We start from the raw sequence: 23092 nt of genomic DNA on the forward strand, positions 1-23092 counted from the left end.
TAACAAAATCTCTCAGCATTTGCTTGTCTAGGATTTTATTTATCCTTTGCTTATGAAACTTAGTTTGGCTGGATGTGAGATTCTGGGCTGAATATTCTTTTCTTTAAGAATATTGAATATTGGCCTTCACTCTCTTCTGGCTTGTGGGGTTTCTGCAGAGAGATCCACTGTTAGTCTGATGGGCTTCCCTTTGTGGGTAACCTGACCTTTCTTTGGCTGCCCTTAACATTTGTTCCTTCATTTCAACCTTGGTGAATTTGATGATTATGTGTCTTGGGGTTGCTCTTCTTGAGGAGTATCTTTGTGGTGTTCTCTGTATTTCCTGAATTTGAATGTTGGCCTGTCTTGCTAGATTGGGGAAGTTCTCCTGGATAATATCCTGAAGAGTGTTTTCCAACTCAGTTCCATTCTTTCTGTCACTTTCAGGTACACCACTCAAATGTAGGTTTGGTCTTTTCACATAGTCCCGTATTTCTTAGAGGCTTTGTTTGTTCCTTTTCGTTCTTTTTTCTCTAATCTTATCTTCGCACTTTATTTAATCTCTGATATCCTTTCTTCTGCTTGATCAATTTGACTATTGACACTTGTGTATGCTTCACAAAGTTCTCGTGCTGTGTTTTTCAGCTCCATCAGGTCATTTATGTTCTTCTCTAAACTGGTTATTTTAGTTAGCAATTCCTCTAACCTTTCTTCAAGGTTCTTAGTTTCATGGTTCTTTAGCTCAGAGGAGTTTATTATTACCCACCTTCTGAAGCCTACTTCTGTCAATTCGTCAAACTCATTCTCTGTCTAGTTTTGTTCCCTTGCTGGTGAGGAGTTGTGATCCTTTGGAGGAAAAGAGGTGTTCTGGTTTTTGGTATTTTCAGTCTTTTTGCGCTGGTTTTCCTCATTTTCATGGACTTATCTACCTTTGGTCTTTGATGTCAGTGATCTTCGGATGGGGTTTTTGTGTGGATGTCCTTTTTGTTGATGTTGATGCTATTCCTTTCTGTTTGTTAGTTTTCTTTCTAACAGTCAGGCCTCTCTGCTGCAGGTCTGCTGGAGTTTGTTGGAGGTCCACTCCAGACCCTGTTTTCCTGGGTATCACCAGTGAAGGCTGCAGAACAGCAAAGATTGCTGCCTGTTCCTTCCTCTGGAAGCTTTGTTCCAGAGGGGCATCTGCCAGATGCCAGCCGGAGCTCTCCTCTATGAGGTGTCTGTCGACCCCTGCTGGGAGGTGTCTCCCAGTCAGGAGGCACGGGAGTCAGGGACCCACTTGAGGAGGCAGTCTATCCCTTAGCAGAGCTCGAGCACTGTGCTGAGAGATCCACTGCTCTCTTCAGAGCCAGCAGGCAGGAACATTTAAGTCTGCTGAAGTTGCGCCCACAGCTGCTCCTTCCCCCAGGTGCTCTGTCCCAGGGAGATGGGAGTTTTATCTATAAGCCCCTGACTGGGGCTGCTGCCTTTCTTTCAGAGATACCCTGCCCAGAGAGGAGGAATGTAGAGAAGCAGTCTGCCTACAGCGGCTTTGCTGAGCTGTGGTGGGCTCCTCCCAGTTCGAACTTCCTGGCAGCTTTCTTTACACTGTGAGAGGAAAACCACCTACTCAAGCCTCAGTAATGGTGGACGTCCCTACCCCCACCAAGCTTGAGCGTCCCAGGTCGACTTCAGACTGCTGTGCTGGCAGCGAGAATTTCAAGCCAGTGGATCTTAGTTTCCTGGGCTCTGTGGGGGTGGGATCCGCTGAGCTAGACCACTTGGCTCCCTGGCTTCAGCCCCCTTTCCAGAGGAGTGAACAGTTCTGTCTTGCTGATGTTCTAGGCACCACTGGGGTATGAAAAAAAAAACTCCTGCAGCTAGCTCGATGTCTGCCCAAATGGCCGCCCAGTTTTGTGGTTGAAACCCAGGGCCCTGGTGGTGTAGGCACCCGAGGGAATCTCCTGGTCTGTGGGTTGTGAAGACCATGGGAAAAGCATGGTATCTGGGCCGCAATGCATCATTCTTCATGGCACAGTCCCTCAAGGCTTCCCTTTGCTAGGGGAGGGAGTTTCCCGACCCCTTGCACTTCCTGGGTGAGGTGATGCCCCACCCTGCTTCAGCTCACCCTCTGTGGGCTGCACCCATTGTCTAACCAGTCTCAGTGAGATGAATTGGGTATCTCAGTTGGAAATGCAGAAATCACCCACCTTCTGCATTGATCTTGCTGGGAGCTGCATACCAGAGCTGTTTCTATTCAGCCATCTTGCCAGCTACCCGAGTCTATGTGTATCTTTACAGGTGAAGTGTGTTTCTTGTAGGAAACAGATCATTGGGTCCTATTTTTTCATCCATTCAGCCACTCTGTGTCTTTTGATTGGAGAATTTAGTGCATTTACATTCAGTGTTATTGATAAGTAAAGCCTTACTCCTGCCATTTTGTTATTTGTTTTCTGGTTGTTTTGTGGGCTTCTCTTTCTTCTTTCCTTCCTTCCTACCTTCCTTTTTTGTGAAGGTGATTTTTCTCTGGTGGTGTGCTTTAATTTCTTGCTTTTTATTTTTTGTGTATTGTATGTTTTTTGATTTGAGGTTACCATGACACTGGCACGTACTATCTTAAACCTATTATTTTAAACTGATGACAACATAACACTGGTTGCATAAACAAACATGCAAAAAGAAAACTAATAAAAACTCCATACTTTAACTTTGTCCCTCTGCTTTTTAACTCCTTGTTGTTTCTCTTTATGTACTGTCTATGTCTTAAAAAGTTTTTCTAGTTATTATTTATTGGTTCAGCATTTAGTCTTTCTTTTTCTTTTTCTTTCTTTTTTTTTTTTTTTTGAGATGGAGTCTTGCTCTGTCGCCCAGGCTGGAGTGCAGTGGCACGATCTCAGCTCACTGCAAGCTCTGTCTCCCAGGTTCATGCCATTCTCCTGCCTCAGCCTTCTGAGTAGCTAGGACTATAGGCACCTGCCACCACGCCCGACTAATTTTTTTGTACTTTTAGTAGAGACAGGGTTTCACCGTGTTAGCCAGGATGGTCTCGCTCTCCTGACCTTGTGGTCCGCCTGCCTTGGCCTCCCAAAGTGCTGGGATTACAGATGTGAGCCACTGTGCGCCTGGCCATCATTTAGTTGTTCTACTTAGGTCAAGAGAAGTTAATACACCACAATTACAGTGTTATCCTAAATTTGTGTTTTTCTGTGTGCTTACTATTACCAGTGAGTTTTTTTACCCTTGCATGCTTTCTTCTTGCTCATTAACATCCTTTTCTTTCAGATTGAAGAACTCTCTTTAGCATTTCTTATAGGACAGGTCTAGTGTTGATGAAATCCCTCAGCTTTTGTTTGTCTAGGAAGGTCTTTATTCTTCTTTTATGCTTAAAGGATATTTTCGCTGGATATACTTACTATTCTAGGGTAGAAGTTTTTTTTTCTTTTGGCAGTTTAAATATGTCATGCCACTCTCTCCTGGTTATGCCACTCTCTCCTGGCCTGTAAGGTTTCCACTGAGAAGTCTGTTGCAAGACATATTGGAGCTCCATTGTATGTTACTCATTTTTTTTTTTTCTCTTGCTGCTTTTAGGATCATTTCTTTACCCTTGACCTTTGAGAGTTTGATGGTAAAATGCCTTGAGGGAGTCTTCTTTGGGTTAAATCTGTTGGTGTTCTATAACCTTCTTGTACTTGACTGTTGATGTACTTCTCTTGGTTTGGGAAGTTCTTTGATATTATCTCTTTGAATAAGCTTCCTATCCCTATCTCTTTCTCTATCTCCACTTTAAGGCCAATAACTCTTAGATTTGCCCTTTTGAGGCTATTTGCTAGATTCTATAGGCATACTTCATTATTTTTTATTCTTTTTTCTTTTATCTTCTCTGTGTATTTTCGTATAGCCTGTCTTCAAGCTCACTAATTATTCTACTTGATCAATTCTGCTATTAAGAGACTCTGATGCATTGTTCAGCATGTCGATTGCATTTTTCAAGTCCATAATTTCTGCTTAACTATTTCACTCTTTTTGTTAAATTTTTATGATAGAATTCTGAATTCCTTCCTGTGTTATCTTGAATTTCTTTTGAATTCTCTGTCTGAAAGGTCATATATCTCTGTTACTCCAGGATTGGTCGCTGGTGCTTTATTTAGTTCATTTGGTGAGGTTTTCCTGGATGGTGTTGATGCTTGTAGATATTCTCTTGTGTCTGCACATTGAAGAGTTAGGTATTATAGTCTTCACAATCTGAGCTTGTTTGTGCCTATCCTTCTTGGGAAGGCTTTCCAGGTGTTAGGACATTCTTGCGTTGCTACAAAGAAATACTTGAGACTGGATAATTTATAAAGAAAAGAGGTTTAATTGGTTCATGCAGGCTGTATAAGCAGCATGACCCTGGCATCTGCTTGGCTTCTGTGGAGGCCCAGGGAGCTTTTAATCATGGCAAGGTAAAGAGGGAACAGACATGTCACATAGCCAGAGCAGGAGGAAGAGAGAGTTAGTTGGGGGGGCGGTGCCACACACTTTTAAACAACCAGATCTTATGTGAACTCAGAGCAAGAGCTCACTTATCACCAAGGGAATGGCTCAAGCCATTCATGAGGGATCTGCCTTCATGATCCAGACACCTCCCACCAGGCCCCACCTCCAACATTGGAGATTACAATTCAACATGAGATTTGAGTGAGAAAAATATCCAAATTATCACCAGGTGTTAGAAGGGACTTGGGCCCCAAGCCCAATAATGCTGTGGTTTTTGCAGACTTGTAGAGGTACCACCTTGGTGGTCTTTCAGAAGTTCTGGAAGAATTCTCTGGATTACCAGGCAGAGACTCTTATTCTTTTCCTTTAATTTCTCTGAAACATGTGGAGTCTCTCTTTCTGTGATGAGCCCTCTGGAACTGGGGGTGTGGTGATGCAAACACCCCTGTGGCCACTACCACTGGGACTGTGCTGGGTCAGACCTGAAGTTAGCTCAGCATTGGGCCTTGCCCAAGGCCCTTCCCTTCAGGGCAGTGAGTTCCCCCCAGGCCCCAGGTGTGTCTAGAGTTTTTTTCTGGGAGCCAGGGATTGGAGTTAAAAACCTTAGAAATTTACCTGATAGTCTATTCTACTGCAGCTAAGCTGACACTGAAACTACCATACAAAGTTCTTCCTGCTCTTTCCTCCCCATACCATAGGCAGAAGAGCTTCTACCTGTGGCCACCACCACCACTGGTCCATAGCGGGTTCTGCTGGGCCACTACCAATGTTTGCTTAAAGCCCAAGGGCTCTTCCATCAGCTTATGGTGAATGCTGCGAGACCCGGGATTCACCCTTCAGGGCAGGTCCAGAAATGCTGTCCAAGAGCCTGGGCCTGGACTCAGAGACCCCAAGAGCCTGCTTGTTGCTCTACCCCACTGTGGCTGAGCTGGTATCTAGGGTGCAAGACAAAGTCCCCTTTACTTTTCCCTCTGCTTTTCTCAAACAGAATGAGTCTTTCACCATAGCCACCACAGCTGAGAATATGCTGGGTCTCCCCTGAAACCAGCATGTCTCAGAGCTCGGGCCCATGGCATACTCCCTGGATATTGCTGGTTGTTATTCAGGGTCCAAGGACTCTTTAGTCAGCAGGTGATGAATCCTGCAAGTGTTGAGTCCTTCCCTTTAAGGCAGGGGTTCTCTTTTGGCCCAGGGTGTGGCTAGAAATGTCATCTGGGAGCTAGGGCCTGGAATAGGGGCCTCATGACTCTGCCTGGTGCCCTATCCTGTTGTGACTGAGCTGCTATCCAAGATGCAAGACAAAGTCCTCTTTACTCTTCATTCTCCTCTCCTTAAGCAGAAGGAAGGAGTCACTTTCATTGCTATGAGCTGCACTGCCTGGGGTTGGGGGAGGGATGGCGCAAGCCCTCCCATAGCCAAACCAGCTTGTGTCTCCCTAGGTCATGTGCCACCCTAGTTCACTGGCTCTAAGCCCAGCCTAGCAGTAGGAGTTGCCTAGGAATTGCAGTCCTTGTATCCTAGACTGCTGTTCAGGTTTACCTAGGACCCCAGAGCACTTTGGCCTGCAATGGCGAGGCTTGCTGAGGAACTTGAGTTCCAACAGCTGAGATGGGCGATTCCCCGCTGGCTAGGTCTGGTTCAAATGCCCCCTCTGTGTGTGAATGCTGAGTGAGCCCAGCACAACTTTGCTCTCCATTGTGACAGAGCAGCACTGAGTTCAATGTAAAGTCCTCCAGTCACTGCATTCTCCCATCCCCAAAGTGCACAGACTCTTTCTCCATGTCTTATGGCCACTGCCAGGGGATTGGGTAGGGGTGGCGTCCATGACTCAAGACTGTCTCTCCTTCCCTTCTCAATGCCTCTTTCCATGATATGGAGTTCAAATCAGATATTGTGATTATTCACCTAATTTTTGGTTCTTGTTATGGTGCTTCTCTGTGTACAGATAGTTGTTAAATTTTGGTGTTGCAGCAGGGGGCATGAATGGTGTAAGCTTCCATTCTGCCATCTTGCCTGCCACCCGCCCTCCATTCCCACCAAACTTACTAATTCATTAAACAAACATTTATTGAGAATCCATGGTTAGTTTTCTGCCTTTTCTTTTTCAATAAATGTTGAATTAAACCCAACTTGTTGATGATGGCTGTCTTTCTAGATTCCCTCTGCTCTAATACAGAATGAGTCTTTTACCATAGCCACTACAGCTGGGAATATGCTGGATCTCCCCTGAAGCCAGCATGTCTCAGAGCTCAGGGCCCATGGCATACTCCCTGGATATTTCTGGTTGTTATTCAGGGTCTTTAGTCAGCAGGTGATGAATTCTACCAGTGCTGGGTCCTTCCTTTTAAGGCAGCGGGTTCCCTTTTGGCCCAGGGTGTGGCTAGAAATGTTATCTGGGAGCTAGGGCCTGGAATAGGGGCCCAGCATTTTGCTACCAGAGTAATGATCCATGCTTACTGCTTTGGTCATTTCCTTGCTCTACACTAAGTCCTTCAGCACTTCCTTGTTACTAACCACAGTAAATAAAATGCTTCAGCCTGATTTTCTATGCTCTATATTAACTTCTCCAAATATTTATCGAGCACTTCTAAATGTCAGGTAATGTGCCAGGTGCAGGGACACAGAAGAAAGCATGGGCTATGTCTTCGGGAGCCTATAGTCTCCTAGAGCACAGTGTGGGGAGTGCATCGAGGGAGGTGTGCAGAGGGGCTGGGGGCTGAGGAAGAGAGAAGACCTCATTTAGCCTGGGGGGCAGGGGTTGAGTGAGTTGGAGGAGAGGAAGTTAGGAAAGCCTTTCTAGAGGGAATTCGTGTCTGGTTTTACCTTTACAGAAGAATAGGATTTGACTAGGCTGTGTGTGTGTGTGTGAGTGTGTGTGTGTGTGTGTTTGTGGAAGGGTGCACATATATGCGAGGGTGTTGTGTGTGTGTGTGTGTGTGTGTGTGTGTTGAAGGCTCTGGTGCAGAGTGGAGAGTCAATTCATGTTTGAGAGAGCAGCATGTGTCAAGGTCTGTTGATAACATACTGCATAAGTGTGAGGGGGACTGTCAGAAGGCTGGAATTCAGGGACTGGCTCATGAAAGACCACAATGCCTGGTAAGACACTTGGACTTGATGTTTCAGGTCAGTGATTGAGAGATTGTATTTGCTGGAGTTCTAGGGCTTCTGTGGACCCTTTGGAAAGGGGAATAGAAGAGCTATGGACCTGAAAGATTTTAAGGAGAGGAGGAAAATGGTTTGAGTTTTGTTTTGAGTCAACTCCACGGGCAGCTCTGTGAAGGATGGATTTCAAAGGGACAAGTCTGACAGCAGGAAGGCCTGTGAGGAGGCACTGAAGGGTGGAAACAGATTGGAACAGAGACAGTACTTACAAGGTGAAATTGACTGGACTTGGCCATGGAAAAGGGATACAGGAGTGAAAGAAAAAGTAATGGGGGAGGAAGGGCAACCCATAATCTCCTGGCTTAGAAGGAAGAGGGCAAGTTTCTGAGGGGAGGAGGATGGGTTCATTTTCAGATAGGTTGCTTTAGAGGTGTACTTGGACCGCCCCGTTCCTGACCTATCCAAAGGTGTTCCTGCTATTTCACAGACAGACTCTATGGCATTGGTCATAGCTCTGTTCTCATCCAGGCCTCTGTAGGCCATTGCTTATTCTATGACAGGGCTTGTGGTCCCTCTGATGCTGCATCTGTGAAAATCCTATTTGCCCATCTGGATGCCGCTCAATCTCCTCTCTTTCCCACTCCCAGAGCCTCTGTTGTCTCAGGACTCATGGATGATGGTTCCTCTGTACTCCTCCAGTACTAAAGATTCTTTTTTTTTTTTAAAAAAAAAACATGGTCTCACTTTATCACATAGACTGGAGTGCAGTGGCATGAACATGGCTCATTGCAGTCTTGACTTCCTGGGCTCAAACGATTCTCCCACCTCAGCCCCCCAAGTAAGTGAGTCTACAGGCATGTGCCACCAGGCTGGGCTAATTTTTAAATTTTTTGTAGAGATGGGGTTTCACCATGTTGCCCAGGCTGGTTTTGAACTCCTGGGCTCAAGCAGTCCTCACTCCTCAGCCCTGCAAGTAGCTGGGAGTACAGGTGCATGCCACCATGCTTGGCTAATTTTTTTTTAATGTATTTTAGAGATGGAATTTTGCCATGTTTCCCAGGCTGGTCTTGAACTCCTGGGCCTCAGGTGAGGCCTGCCTTGGCCTCCCAAAGCGTTGGGATTACAGGCCTGAGCTACTGCACCCGCTGCTTTTCAAGTATATTACTTTTTTTTTCTGTAAGTAGCAAGTTCCTTAATGTTACGGGCTTCAGCAACATCTAGCCTAGTGCGAATAATAGAACTGGTTACTCAGTGAATACACAGAATCATGAAATGTTAGATCTTGAGGCTGTGGTTTTCAAACTGGACTGTGTAAGAAACATCACAGGAGTGTATGAAAATGCAGACATTTGGCCCATGGGTGGTTCTGATACAGGTGGTTTTCAGAAAACACTTAAAGAAACACTGGCTTTAAAGAAACTTAAAGATCAATTAAGCTAATTCTGTCATGTTAGAGAGAGGAAACTATGAGTTGGAGTGTGAACAACTTGTCGGTTTCTCAGATTGTCTAGTGACAGACCCAAGACTGCCTCCTGGTCCCTGACTCCTAGCTGAATGCTTTTCCTCACCACCCAACACACTGCTTCCACCTATTCAAAAGATGTCTTTCTAAAAGCTGAAATCCTCTTTAGAAGAATAAGGCAACATCTCATTTCACTTACAGTTTAAACGTTGCCAGAAGGAATGAGATGTGTTGGATGCCATCTTTGTCCTCTAGGAATTTCCAATCTTAGGTATTAGGAGAAGGAACCACTTCTTGATACTGCTTAAAGCAGAAGAATCCTAGGGGGAGAACTGTAGGCTGTGGATTGATTGATGGGATTCCATTTGAGTAGCATCCCTCCTGTCGAGGAAAACATCTGCGTGAAGATGAACTAAGCCTAATTTTGTGCAACTCATGTTTTCATATTTCTTGTAAAGCATATCAATAATTACAAAATATAATGTCTTTTCAGTGACTAAATATAAATGTCTATTTAAGTGTATGTTGGTAGTTCAGATAGTAAATAGACTTGTTAGTTTTCCTTGACATCATAGAATGTTCAGGAGAGAAATGGTGAATGTCATTTCAAGCCATTTTCTTTCCTATATTCATTCATTTTTTTTTTTAATTTAGTGCTATCAGCAAACCCAAAATAGTGCCAGATGAAAAATGTGGGCTGAATGTAAGGTCTTTATTTTTGAGCTGAAGAGATGAAAGCATTCTGCCCTTTCAGTCTTTCCCTCTTCTTTCCGTTCTAAGTGTGCCATACTGAAAATCATATGCTGGGCTTTCCCCCTTGTAGGTCACTGTTTTCTTATTAGCAATGGTCATTTTCATGTTTGTTTGATTTTTTTTAATTGATAGGGTAAAGAAACTGGAGGAATGCTGATTAAATAATGTACCTGGATATCAGTAGGATTTTTGACAATGCCTCTTGTAAATTCCTTGAGGGCAGTGTAGAGAGAAGTTAGTTAAGATGCTATTATTAGGGTTTGTAGGTGCTTGGGAAGCCTAACCCAAAGTGTCTGTGACTGACTTCCTGTTGTCTGGTGGGAGATCTTATGTACTGAGAGGCAGGACTTTCCTTTGCACCCACTCTGTTCACTTTTTTCCATCAGTGATGGGGTGGAAATTACAAGGGTATGGATACTTGTTCAATACAAGAATCATGTTTGATGAATTAAATTGAAACCGTCTATCCTGCAAAACTGTGTGTGCCCATAACTGAAAGTGCTTAAGCTGTGCCTTTGTGGCCATCTGTTGGAGATGCTCTAGAAGGGACTCCTACTTGGGAGGGAGGTGGAACTAATATGTTTGAATTATTTTCTAACCCTGTGATTCTATTACTGTACCATATTTTGGCTCTAAGATGATTAGTCAAATCTCTTTCTTGGAATCTGTTGTAAATCTCCGACTTACCAAGGTGGAGGCCTAAAGGTTTCGGACACCCTGAGTGCTATATCGGTGTGCCAGGGATGCTTATGCTCCTGGGATAAACATGCCTTCAGACATGAGACCTTCAAGTAAGTGAGTGAATATTTGGGAAGAACTACTATAAACAATTTTGTTTCAAGAATACTGATTTCTTCTTTGAAGGACTTACTAAAAGTCAGTGACAGAGAAAGGAAGACATGAAGTAGAGGATGAAAGTGCAATGGAGCTAGTTTTCTTTTTGGTCAGGTGTCTTTAGCTGAGTGGCCCCTGAGGGATCTTGCTCAGAGCCTAGACCATCATCCCTGGGGCAGGGCAGGGTGCAGTAGGGGGAGGATGTACTTCCCTGTTCCTCTTATGGACTTCCTTCACAAGGCTGGATGAGGGAATTTACTGATACCTTGTTACAAAACTGGCAAAATGAAACACAGGTGAACCTTTAGCTCATCATCCTACTTACTGTCTTTAATAAGACATCTTATTTCACTTGTAAGGAATTTTGAAATTCTTAGCATCAAAAATCTCATCTTTTAAAGTTGAATCCAAAGGACATGGGTTTCTTAAATGTCTGAACACATTTCTAAACTGTTAGGGAGGAAAAAAAATTACGTGAATGAGGGTTGATTCTTGGCCCAACTGTGGGATCACATTTGATGTGTGAGAGTCAGATAGAGTTAGGGCGATGCAGCTCCTACCCATCCCCTAGAGAAGGTGCTGTGCTCTGGATCGGCTGCTGAGGAGAGAAGATTTCACATCTCTTGCGTTCCCTCAAAAGGGTATGTGGAGCTAAGACATGATAGTAAGAGCAAGCGGGGAAGAATTCTGCAGTGGCAGCGAGATAGCTGTTGCATACCTTTGTGGGATCAAAGAACATGAGAGTGCTTCTGACTACATTATTAATAAAATTATATGAAGTATTTTGGGCATATAGGATGTATTAAGAATAATACAATAAAATCTACATATCCCCCACCCAATTTAAGAAATAAAAATTAACAACCACAGGAAAACACCCTCATATAAGTTCTCCCTGATCTTATCCCCATCTCTCCTCTCAGAGGTAACCACGATCCTGAGTTTCACACCCTTTATTTTTTAAATGAGGAAAAGGAAGCCCAGAGAGGTGGGGAACTGGTTTAATTTCACACTCAAGGCTAGTGAGAGCCACAAGATGCCTTCTACTTCTTTTCTTGGGGCACAGTTTATTGTTAGTAAACCTGTACTCCTTCTCAGCCTTTTAGGTATAATCAAGTCTGGAGTGTCTGCGATAAGACAGCTTAGAGATTATGTTTGCAGTCCCTATAAGCCGTGTAGCTTTGCACAGTAAGCATGGAGAATTGAAGAGAAGGAATTTTAGCCAACACAATTACTTGTTTGGAATCTTGGGCTGGTACAGTAAAGTATAAAGGGATACCATGACATCTGGGGACAGTCAGATGTACAGGTTGTTAGAATAAAATTGCAGGGGACTGTCACAATGGTGGCACTGAGCTATAAAATGAAAAAGCATCACAATCAAACTCCTTTCACAGCCTTCCTTTTGCTACATGCCAAATTAGACATCTTCTAAGCCTTCATAAAAACAGTTCTGCTGAAATAAAAAATACCTTTTTAAAATATTTTCCTAGGAAAGCATTATCAGGCTATTTCTTTGGCTTCCCAGGAGAAATGAACATGTGATTGATATATATTTTCTGGTGAATAAGAACCTGGATTGAAGAAACATGTTTGGAGCTATTAAATTTTAATAAAAATAAGAAAGCAAACAATATTACTCTTCTATTGCTGATAGAATGATACATAATTTTGAAATTCTGGTGGAAGCACAGGTGCTTTTCCCCATTTTTATTTATAGAGTTTTAACAGCCTAGGCTTTGCACCCTGTCACTTTTTTCTTGTCTTTTTTTTTTTTCTTTAAAAACACCACCAAACAGTTTTCACCTAGAACTCATCCACAGACATTTAAAAAGGTGGTATCTTTGGAGAAAACTTGTAGTCGATCACAAGATCATCCACTAGATTTAATTTTATCCGGAAGGCTGACCTGACATTAAATGTCTAAAAATCATCTAACAGAGCTGTGAAAAGTAAGCACTACATAGGAAGAACATTTGTGAGTTCTTTGATACAGAAGACATAGGGAGCTGTGGATTTCTGCATTAATCCATTTATTGAACAACAGGAGGAAATCAGACTGCCCGTGATTGCCCACCCTTATTTACCAGTTGGAATGCCCAGCTGCAGCTGGGTTGATTTGAGAGCTCACTGGGTCGGGTTTAATCATCTTCTTTTGTCTGTCTTGAAAGCGGATGTTGAAGTGGAATCTCTCCACCTGCTGTGTAAGGAGCAGTATCTGCCTCTTCACACTCGACTTCATAAAACTTTAATGTCTTTCCAGGATTGATAAGAGTTGTGAAGGCTACTGTTTCAGACTTGGCATTTTTGCTTTTGTTTTACAGACTGTTTATTCCATGGCTCCGTTCCCTTTCCCACAATTGGCAGAGTTGAGGGAAAAATACACCTACAACATTACACCGTTCCCAGCCACAGTTAAACCCACCTCACTTTCTGGGTAAGGTTTTTAAATTCCTTGTTGTTTTCATGATGGAGAACTTAATATCTTAATTTGTTATTGTAAATTAATATTTATGAAACCTCAGAGATATGTTAAAGTAATTTGACACTTAGAATCTAATGTCCCTTTCCAAATGGTTTTGATTTAAACTCGAGAGATTTTTAAAAGTGTACTTTGCGGAGAAATTTGGAATGTAAACTGGAGAGATATTTAGCAACCCCACAACTTATCTAATGATATCAAGTATTAAAAATCTCAATAGTTAAAATAGTGTGGAACCTGTATACAAGTACACAGATGAGCTAATTTAAAAACTGTGAAGACCAAAAATTGACAATTGATAAAGAGTTTATCATATGAAAAATAGGCATATTGAATCAATGGTGAAAAGTTATACTATTTAGTAAATGGTGATGGGCTAATGAGAACTAATTTGGAAAGAAAATGAGAGTCAGACCTCATACTAGATGCCAGGATAAATTCCGTATGGATGAATGTGTTAAATAGAACAATGAAATAATAAAATTAGCATAAGAAAATGTGGAAGAATTCCTTTAGTTCTTTGGAATTGGAAAGGCCTTAATAACTGACTCAAAATTTAAAAAAAAAGGAAAAAATTAAGTACTTTAAATATAATTTTCTGGGCGACCCAAACGGAACAAAACCAAACCTCTATAAGTGGACTCAAAAATATCTGTGGAAGGATATTTTTAACTTACTATGCAAAATAGGGATGGATATTGCTAATATATAAAACTCCTAGAAATCAATAAGAAAATGGCCACCCAAGCCGGGTGTGGTGGCTCACGCCTGTAATCCTAGAACTTTGGGAAGCTGAAGCAGGAGGATCACTTGAGGCCAGGAATTCGAGACCAGCCTGGGCAACATAGCAAGATCCTGTCTCTACAAAAATTACAAAAATTAGCAGGGTGTAGTAATGCATACCTGTAGTCCTAGCTACTTGGGAGGCTGAGGCAGGAGGATTGCTTGCGCCTCGGAGTTTGTCATGGTATATTATTGGAAACCACTCAAGTGTATACCATTAGCAGCCTGGTTCCACACTATGGGGTGTGTACATCCAGTAGAGCTGTAAGAAAGCATAAGGAAACTCTGTGTATTCTTGTGTACCATGATTGTGCAGTGGTACAATCATGGCATACTGCGGCCTTAACCTTCTAGGCTCAGATGATTTTCCCATCTTAGTCTCCTAAATAGCTGGGACCACAGGCACGTACCACCGTGCCTGGATAATTTTTAAATTTCTTGCAGAGACAGAGTCTCACTATGTTACCCAGTCTGGTCTTCAACTCTTGGGCTCAAGCAATCCTCCTGCCTTAGCCTCCCAAAGTGCTGAGATTACAGGTGTGAGCCACTGTGCCCAGCCTGTAAAGATTTCTTATATAAATAAAGGCAAGATGCAGAAGAGCATATATAGTATGCTAATAGTTATGCAAAAAGAAGAGAAAAATAAAAGCATGTAGTCATATTTGCCTAGTGTGCTCAGAGAAACTGAAGAATACATAAGAACCAGTAACAGTGATCACCTGTGGGAATTAGATGGGAGATTCTCACAAGTGACCATGGTTACTAGTTTCAATGGGCAGAAGTTGGACAGAGATGGGAGGGACACTTTATAAATCATGTCATTATATATAATTCTTTTTCTTGGAGATGGAATCTTGCTCTGTCGTTGCTCAGGCTAGAATGCAGTGGCGTGATCTTGGCTCACTGCAACCTCCGCCTCCCGGGTTCAAGCGATTCTCTAGCCTCAGCCTCCCAAGTAGCTGGAATCACAGGTGTGCAGCACCACACTAGAGACGGGGTTTCACAATGTTAATTATATGTAATTCTGTGTTAATTATGTATATGGCATTTAAACCATGTAACTGTATTATGTTTTAAAATACCATGGTTTTCTTTGTATATTTCTTTTTTGTCTTTTATGTTTTCCAAGACGACATAGTAAGGCCGGAGACAGTGATGAAGAGAATGACCCAGACGATGAGGATGCTGTCGTTAATGCAGTGGGGTGTCTTGGACCTTTTAGTGGGTTCCTGGCTCCTGAACTGCAGAAGTACCAAAAACAAATTAAAGGTAAAGAGGTGGCTCTTGATTTAGATTATCATGATGTATTGGTTTACTACAATAAGAGTAATATTGTGTCCTATAGATGCCCCAGTAATTTTCTGAACTGGTTACAACTATTAAAAGTCTTTATTAGGCTAGTCATGGTGGGTCATGCCTGTAAGCCCAGCACTTTAGGAGGCTGAGACAGCATGATCATTTGAAGCCAGGTTTTCAAGACTAGCCTGAGCAACATAGGGATACCCAGTCTCTACCAGACAACAACAACAACATTAAAAAGTCATTACTAGGCTGGGTGTGGTGGCTCACGCTTGTAATCCCAGCACTTTGGGAGGCCAAGGCAGATGCATCATGAGGTCAGGAGTTCGAGAGCAGCCTGGCCAATATGGTGAAACCCTGTCTCTACTAAAAATACAAAAATTAGCTGGGCGTGGTGGTGCGTGCCTGTAGTCCCAGCTGCTTGGAAGGCTGAGGCAGGAGAGTCGCTTGAACCCAGGAGGCAGAGGTTGCAGTGAGCCGAGATCATGCCACTGCACTCTAGTCTGGGCAACAGAGCAAGACTCCATCTCAAAAAAAAAAAAAAAAAAGAAATTGTTACTAAAAGTATCTTCTCTGTCACTTTATCTTTTTATTACGTAATGGTTTCTCTCTGTATTACCTGTTACATGCATAGTACACATTTCTTTTTCTCTATGGTGACTTTTGCTCCCATGCATTGGATTCAACTTTGTATGCTAAGTTCCTTAGCACAGACCCTGGCATATAGCAGATGCTTAATATACTCCATCTGAATTTACTTTATTCCAGACTGGCTTATCTTCCAATAGGATTACCCTTTAAATCAAAATGTTATGGTGACCTCTACTTGAATTTCTTGAGTGACAAGAAACTTATTATTTCACAAGACACTTTGCTTGATTCTTCCCCTTAGTCCGTGGTTTCTATTTACAAAGAGATAACTTCCACCTACCCATTCTACTAATAGTTCTTCTCTTTGCTTTTTTTTTCTATTTGAAGGCATCACTGTTTATTAACTGACCAGATTACAAAAATAATCATGGTAGACCCCTTAGTTCATCCTTCTAATAAGCATGTATCTCTTCTCTTCCCTATTGCCAGCATTTCTACCTTCCACAAAATAGGAGGTCTTTTTCTTCATTCCACCTTGTGGAGAGGATAATTTGAAGGGTCACAGGAAGTTATTGGCTTCTTTGAAGCCTTTTCCAACAGTATCTCATGATTCAGATCCTCCATGCAGATGATGTCATATTTACCAAGAGATTGAGCAATCAAAGTGTTATCTGTCATGGCAATTTGCTTCTTTTCGATTTTGCTATAATGACACTTGTAGATTAGTTCATTTACTTACTTTAGGTTTGGGTACCGCCATGCAATGTATGGTTCTCCAATCCTCACCATGTTAATTGAAGCCTTGCTGAGCTTAACAAAGGTTCCATTGAAGATCTGACGAAGGTGAAGAAACTCCAACACCTTTCAGACCTTTGGGCTCACACCATTGATACCTCTGATCCTTAGGGAAAATGACAGTTTGGGTTGTGTAAGAACATAGAAGTTGCCAGCTTTTCTTGCCCTCCTAGCCATTTGAATCTCAGTTCTATCCATCTGCCTGTATTCCTTGTGACTGTGTTTAGCTTTTTCATAGATAAGCTTCCTCCTTGCCTTTTGAAGCATCTTTTCGGCAAACTTCTTTCTCAGGTGCTTGATCTTCAGCTCTGCAAAATTCCTTTGCTTTTTCTTAAGGGTTTCTGGCACAGCAGGAACCTTCTTTTTCTTCTCTTTGACACCCTCCATGGTTCTACGGGAAAAGAGGATTCTTCCCTTTGGAAAAAACCAGAACAAGTCTACTTACTCCCTCTTCTACCTGACATCTCTTCAAATCTTTGAGGACAGCTATTCATGTCCTCCAAAGCTTTCTCAAAGGCCCCAGTTCAGAATTTCTTTAAGCATGTCTCTTAAGTTATGACTTCTGGACCTCCTAATATTCTATTAATTTACCTCTAGATATCCTGTAATTTGGTAATGTTCCCCTTAAAGTGTGGTGCTCTGAATCACATGCCATGTTTTATTTCATTTTTTTTTTTTTTCTAAACAGAATAGACTTCTGTGGTCTGGAATTATCAATGTTATGCACTGTTTTAAAGTTTGTGGTTCTCTACGTCCTTTCTTGTCTTGGGTGGCAGCTTCTTTTAGGATATTTATTCTGCCTCTTCTAGTTTGAAGACCATTCTCCTTGTTCAAAGATATTAGAAATATGCTGAAAGAGGACAGAAACAGAATAGATGTCAGGCACCTCTGTGTTCTCTTTGCCGTCTTCTAACTTTATACTACCTTCTTGAAGTCATGGGGCCATCTTCTCTTTTTTTGGTTCTTATTTGTTAGGTAGGAGCAGTGGCAGCAGCTGCTGCTACTTCTAACTTTTGGTTGTGATCTTTTGGAGTATTTCCCACAAACCTCAGCTTGTTTTGAGTTTTAGCCTTTTTAATGGCTGGGCTCATACTGTTTTGTGAGTATGTCCTTGGTATGTGCTCTTCTCTCATCCTTTTAAAGGCTTTTTAAAAATCTGAACCCAACAAGAGTCTTCTTGATTTCTGCAATGCCTTCTACCCCCTTTCTTATTGCCTGAGTTTCAGCTTTTGATTTCTAGCCATAGGATCAATATGTATTTTAATGGTAAAGTTTTTGAATCTGTTTCTGTAGCCTGGGTCTATGTTTCATTTTTTTTCTCTGTTTTTCTTTCTGTGCATTTTTGTGCTCTAGGATGACATGATCACTTTCTCCTAAATTTCATCATTAGTCTTTCTTGTTGATTTTGCTCTGATTAGCAGTTTCTCTGTTAATTTTCTTCTCCTTACAGAAATGATTACAGTAAAAAAATGAATTTCTGAGATGTTTAGCCTTTGTCTGAATAACACTCTCAGCAGATGTTAGGATAGTTGGAGTCTCTCAGTCTTTTTTTTTACTCTGGCTCCCATGTCAGTTTTACAAATTGTGCTGGAGAAGCTTGCTGTCTCCTGCTTTGGCCTGTGCAGTCTGTGGGTTACTCCCACCTAGTATTGTTTCTCTTTCTTGGAGGTCATCTCAATTTTATTTAAGAGACAAATCTGCTAGTTGTAGCTATCACAAGAGCAGACACCACATCCGACATAACAACAGAGTGGACAGGAAATGCTTGTTAAATGAACAAAGCATTCATTCTGGTGATACAGTGGTCTGAAGTCTTGATAATTTTATAAATTGTTATGATTTTTAATGTAAGAAGAATGCACTTTTAATGACTGTCTAAACTCTGCAAACCAATTCTGTATAAATCCTCAAGCCGTTGTGTGGAAATCTGTACAATGATTTTAGAAATTAGGAGTTATATCTTTCTAAGGGAATCTTAGAAAATGGCAGTGATTTTTATCTGGAAGCAGTTGATGTTATGTCTATATAGCTAACAAACTGGTAACAAAATCAGACACTGAACCCATATAGCTCATGTCAGACCCACAGTTAGGTTAATAAGAAAATGCAGAAATATTTTCAGGAGCACATCAAAATGAGCACCAGACAAACTCTAGTATGCATTTTTTTCTGTGGTTTAGAATTTCATGGAGGTTAAGATACTGCACTGGGTTGTAGTGTTATCAACTTCCATTTACTCCTGTTCCCCTCCACCGACCATCTCCTTATGTCTCATCCTTCGAGCGCAGAGCCAAATGAGGAACAGAGTCTGAGATCTAATAACATTGCAGAGCTGAGTCCAGGAGCAATCAATTCCTGTCGAAGTGAATACCATGCAGCTTTTAACAGTATGATGATGGAACGCATGACCACAGATATCAATGCACTGAAGCAGCAGTACTCTCGAATTAAAAAGAAGCAACAGCAGCAGGTTCATCAGGTGTACATCAGGGCAGGTAATGTGATTCTTCATTTGAATCAATTTCAACTCTATATCAACTTGTAAAATGAAGAACAAATAATCCTAGGAAGTCCTTGGAATTACTAACTGTAGCTCAGTATCCATCAACACAGCTGACATGAGATAATAGCATATTTAGCATCTCATTTTAAATTTTATTTTATCAGGCTCTACAGAAGAAAAAGACTGCAGGTTCTTTTTAGGCCCCAAGGATCAGGCAGTTGATGGTATTAAACACGTCTCTACTATGTGTGCTGTGGAGAAGGGTTTACAAATGATTAAAATGTTGCAAAGCCATGCAATCCTTGGACTTGAGAAATTTTGGAGCATAAATTTTATGCATCTGAATATAGAATGTAGTCATCTGTGCACTAGTAAATTAAGCTGTATACTAGTCATTTAGGTGATATTATAACAGATGTTGTGATCAGAGAAACTGGGAAAAAAAACATTAAAAAGCCTGTGCCTTGCTGATGGCAAGTATCTTGGGAATATACCAAGAAGAACACAATTATAATGCAATTGGAAATGCTCTTTTCCAAGGATTGCCAAGCTTTTTTCTTTTTAATTCCAAAAATCCTAGTGAACAATCTGCTTAATTGTTTAATATATGCTGATTTGGGAGTTGTTTTTTTCTTGCTTGAAGTGAATATCTTAATGAAAATGGTGCCTGTCCAGAATTAACTGAAATATAAATTTGACATGTTTTTAAAGTGGCATGTGAGCATGTGACTGATCCTGCACAAAAACTGAATTTACCTTCCATTTATCAGAGAAGAATAGTTGACTTCTTGACGATTCTCACTTTATCCTGAATCATTAAGAAACCAGTCACAAAATAAATGAACAATTTCACTTTAAGTTTCAAAAACATTGGCACATACATTTCCTCATTTTGTCCTTAAAACAAATCTATGAGGAAGGCAAGGATAGATAGTCTCATCTTCTTCCAAATAGTGAGGAAATGGTGATTCAGGAAGGCTTAGCAATTGTCCAGGGTTATATAGCTATAGTGAGTGGTCAGGCCAGGGCCAGAACACAGGTGTTCTGATTCTTTGCACAGTCCCTTTTTAACTACACTGTACAAGTCTTTGGGTGTGATGGTAAACAATTGTTCAGGGTGCTAAATTGGCCCAGTGGTTTGTACCTTCATCAGGGATCAGCAAACTGTGGTCTGTAGGCCAAATCCTGCTCATTACCTGTTTTTGTAAATACAGTTTTTTGTTTGTTTGTTTTGAGAATGACAAAGAATGAGTACTCTGTCATTCAGGCTGGAGTGCAGTGGTGCGATCTCAGCTCACTGTAACCTCCACTTCCCAGGTTCAAGCAATTCTTGTGCCTCAGCCTCCCAAGTAGCTGGGATTACAGGCATGCACCACCATGCCTGGCTAATTTTTGTATTTTTAGTAGAGACAGGGTTTCACCATGTTGGCCAGGCTGATCTTGAACTTCTGACCTCAGGTGATGTGCCCACCTTGGCCTCCCAAAGTGCTGGGATTACAGGAGTGGGCCACCGCACCTGGCCTGTAAATACAGTTTTATTGGAACACAGGCATGCCCATTTGTTTACAGGTTGTCTAAGGCTCCTTTCACACCACAGTGGCTAAAATATTTACAGTCTGGTCCGTTACAGGAAAAGTTTGCTGACCCCTTCTCCAGATCATGGTTGATGTGGTTCTCTTTAAGGAAGAGATTGCTGCTCAAAGGCAAAGCTCTAGAGCATTGGTTCTTGAAATTTAGTGTGCATACAGATCATTTGGGGATCTGCTAAAATATAGACTCTGTTTCAGTAGGTTTGGAATGGAGTTGAAATTACATGTTTCTAACAAGCCCATAGGCACTGCTGGTGCTGCTGCTTGGGGACTGTATTAGTCTGTTTTCACACTGCAAATAAAGACATACCTGAGACTAGGCAGTTTATAAGAGGCTTAATGGACTTACAGTTTCACATGGCTGGGGAGGCCTCACAATCATGGTGGAAGGCAAGGAGGAACAAGTCACATCTTACGTGGATGGCAGCAGGCAAAGAGAACTTGTGCAGGGAAACTCCCATTTTTAAAACCATCAGATCTCGTGAGACTTATTCACTATCATGAGAACAGCATGGGAAAGACCTACCCCCATGATTCAGTTATCTCTTACTGGGTCTCTCCTACAACACATGGGGATTATGGGAGCTACAAGATGAGATTTGGGTGGGGATACGGCAAAACCTTATCAGAGACCATGGTTTGAGTAGCATGGTTTTAGTTGAGATGGTATATGATAGGATTAGCAGCACAGGTGGAGAGATTGAACTTGAACTAGAGGCAAAAAGACCTTAGCTTCCGAGACTTAGTGGAAGGTGGTGAGGTTGGTGGTTGAGGTATCAGCTTCCGAGGTTAGGGAGGGTGAGAAATAGAGGCCTTTCAGATCTGATAGCTTTTGTTTTCATGGAGAAATTGGGGGAAAGTTGTTTGGTGGGAATAAGGTGGGGGTTGGGAGTAAATGAGAGGTTAAAGAAAGTAATGAAGATTTAGTTAGGTCATTGAAAGGAGTGAGAGAGGGAAATGAAAAGATTGTTTGGCATTGAGGACCCAGTGAAATGGGAGGTCATGAATTTGAAGGGCTCAGTTTCAGAAAAGAGAATGTAGATTATGGACCCCAGGTTGGGGCTTTACTAGCAATGTGTGACAAAGAGACAGGGATGCCTATGAGGCAGTGATCTAAGCGGTCAGCCATGCACCTGGCAGGGTAGGGGTGTCAGTGAGCCAAAGACACATGAGGGGTTATGAGGAGCCTGAGGAACAAGGAGCCAGAAGTCTCTGTGGTTCATTACCACATATAGTTAGACTGAGAGCCTGAGAGCTGGAAGAGCCAAAGTGAGGAGTATTAGAATTAAATATTTTCACATAAGGTAGAGCTGGGTGATAAGGTTTAGGATGGAACTGGGGAGGTTGAGGAACTATGAGAATATAATGGAGGGCCAATCACAGTGACAGTCAAATAATTGGGGAGGTGGCAGGAATGTGGTGAAAAGGAGACAGTCATCAACATTTTTAGTTGATATTGGGGTATGACCAATGGTAAATGACAACAGTAGAGAAGGGTAGAAGTTAGTTCAGCCAGATGACATGGACATCAAGGAAGAAGGAAACTCACACACAGAGGGAGAGGCCTTCTCCCTACAATTTCTGTCTGCAGCTGCCATCCTGGGACCATGTATGTTGAATGCTGCATTGGAAATAGGAGTCTGGTCATAGCCACAGGTGGTCAATGATAATGCCATCGACAGTGCCTTCTAGGAGAACAAAGCTTTTTTGTTTGTTTGTTTTGAGAAGGAGTCTCACTGTATTACCCAGGCTGGAGTGCAGTGGCGCAGTGTCGGCTCACTGCAAGCTTCACCTCCTGGGTTCAAGCAGTCTCCTCCCTCAGCCTCCCAAGTAGCTGGGACTACAGGCGTGCACCACCACATCTGGCTAATTTTTGTATTTTTAGTAGAGACAGGGTTTCGCCATGTTGGCCAGGCTGGTCTCGAACTCCTGGCCTCAAGTGATCCTCCTGCCTTGGCCTCCCAAAGTGCTGGAATTACAGGCATGAACCACAGCACCTTGCTGAGGACAAAGCTTTTGGTGCTTTTCAGTTTTCAATTGGCTTTTGAAGTTCATTGAGGACACAGGAGTAGTTTTTCATCTGTCGGGCTAGATGCTGGATAGCCGTGATTTCACTGCATTCTCACTTCTGTCATTCTGCTGGATCTCACTTCATAATATGCAGTGTGTTCTTTTCCTACCTCTCAGAGGCTGACAGATGATAATCCATATGGTCATAGTGTTTGTTGTATTATTTTTTTAAAATCTGCAAAGATTTTTCTAGGTACAGTAACTCAGAGGTTGCTACTCAGAGCCAAGAGCTCTCTGTAAAAAAAACATTAGGGAGTCCAGGCTCTGATTAGGAATGAGGGGTCAGATGTTCCTTTTTGTATCATCACCCTGTGGTCCCTTCCTCTTTAAAGAAGAGCGCATTGGTATTCCAGGCTCTTGGGTTGAATTCAGTTTCTACTGTCTTCAGTCACATGACT

General features: G+C 42.1%; 1 protein-coding gene and 1 pseudogene across 2 annotated transcripts in view; one reads left to right on the top strand and one right to left on the bottom strand.

The window, feature by feature from the left end:
- TBC1D30 (TBC1 domain family member 30) overlaps nt 1-23092 on the top strand; it is a 106866-nt gene that overhangs the window by 77622 nt on the left and 6152 nt on the right. For both annotated transcript variants that reach the window (XM_054442089.2, XM_054442090.1), the window contains 3 exons: nt 12907-13019; nt 14977-15116; nt 18821-19027. In XM_054442089.2, the coding sequence (XP_054298064.2) occupies nt 12907-13019; nt 14977-15116; nt 18821-19027 (460 nt within the window). The remainder of the gene's footprint in view (nt 1-12906; nt 13020-14976; nt 15117-18820; nt 19028-23092) is intronic.
- On the bottom strand, nt 16177-16919 carry LOC129009342 (large ribosomal subunit protein uL30-like; annotated as a pseudogene).

This window comes from Pongo pygmaeus, chromosome 10, assembly GCF_028885625.2.
Source record: "Pongo pygmaeus isolate AG05252 chromosome 10, NHGRI_mPonPyg2-v2.0_pri, whole genome shotgun sequence".
NCBI lineage: Eukaryota > Metazoa > Chordata > Mammalia > Primates > Hominidae > Pongo > Pongo pygmaeus.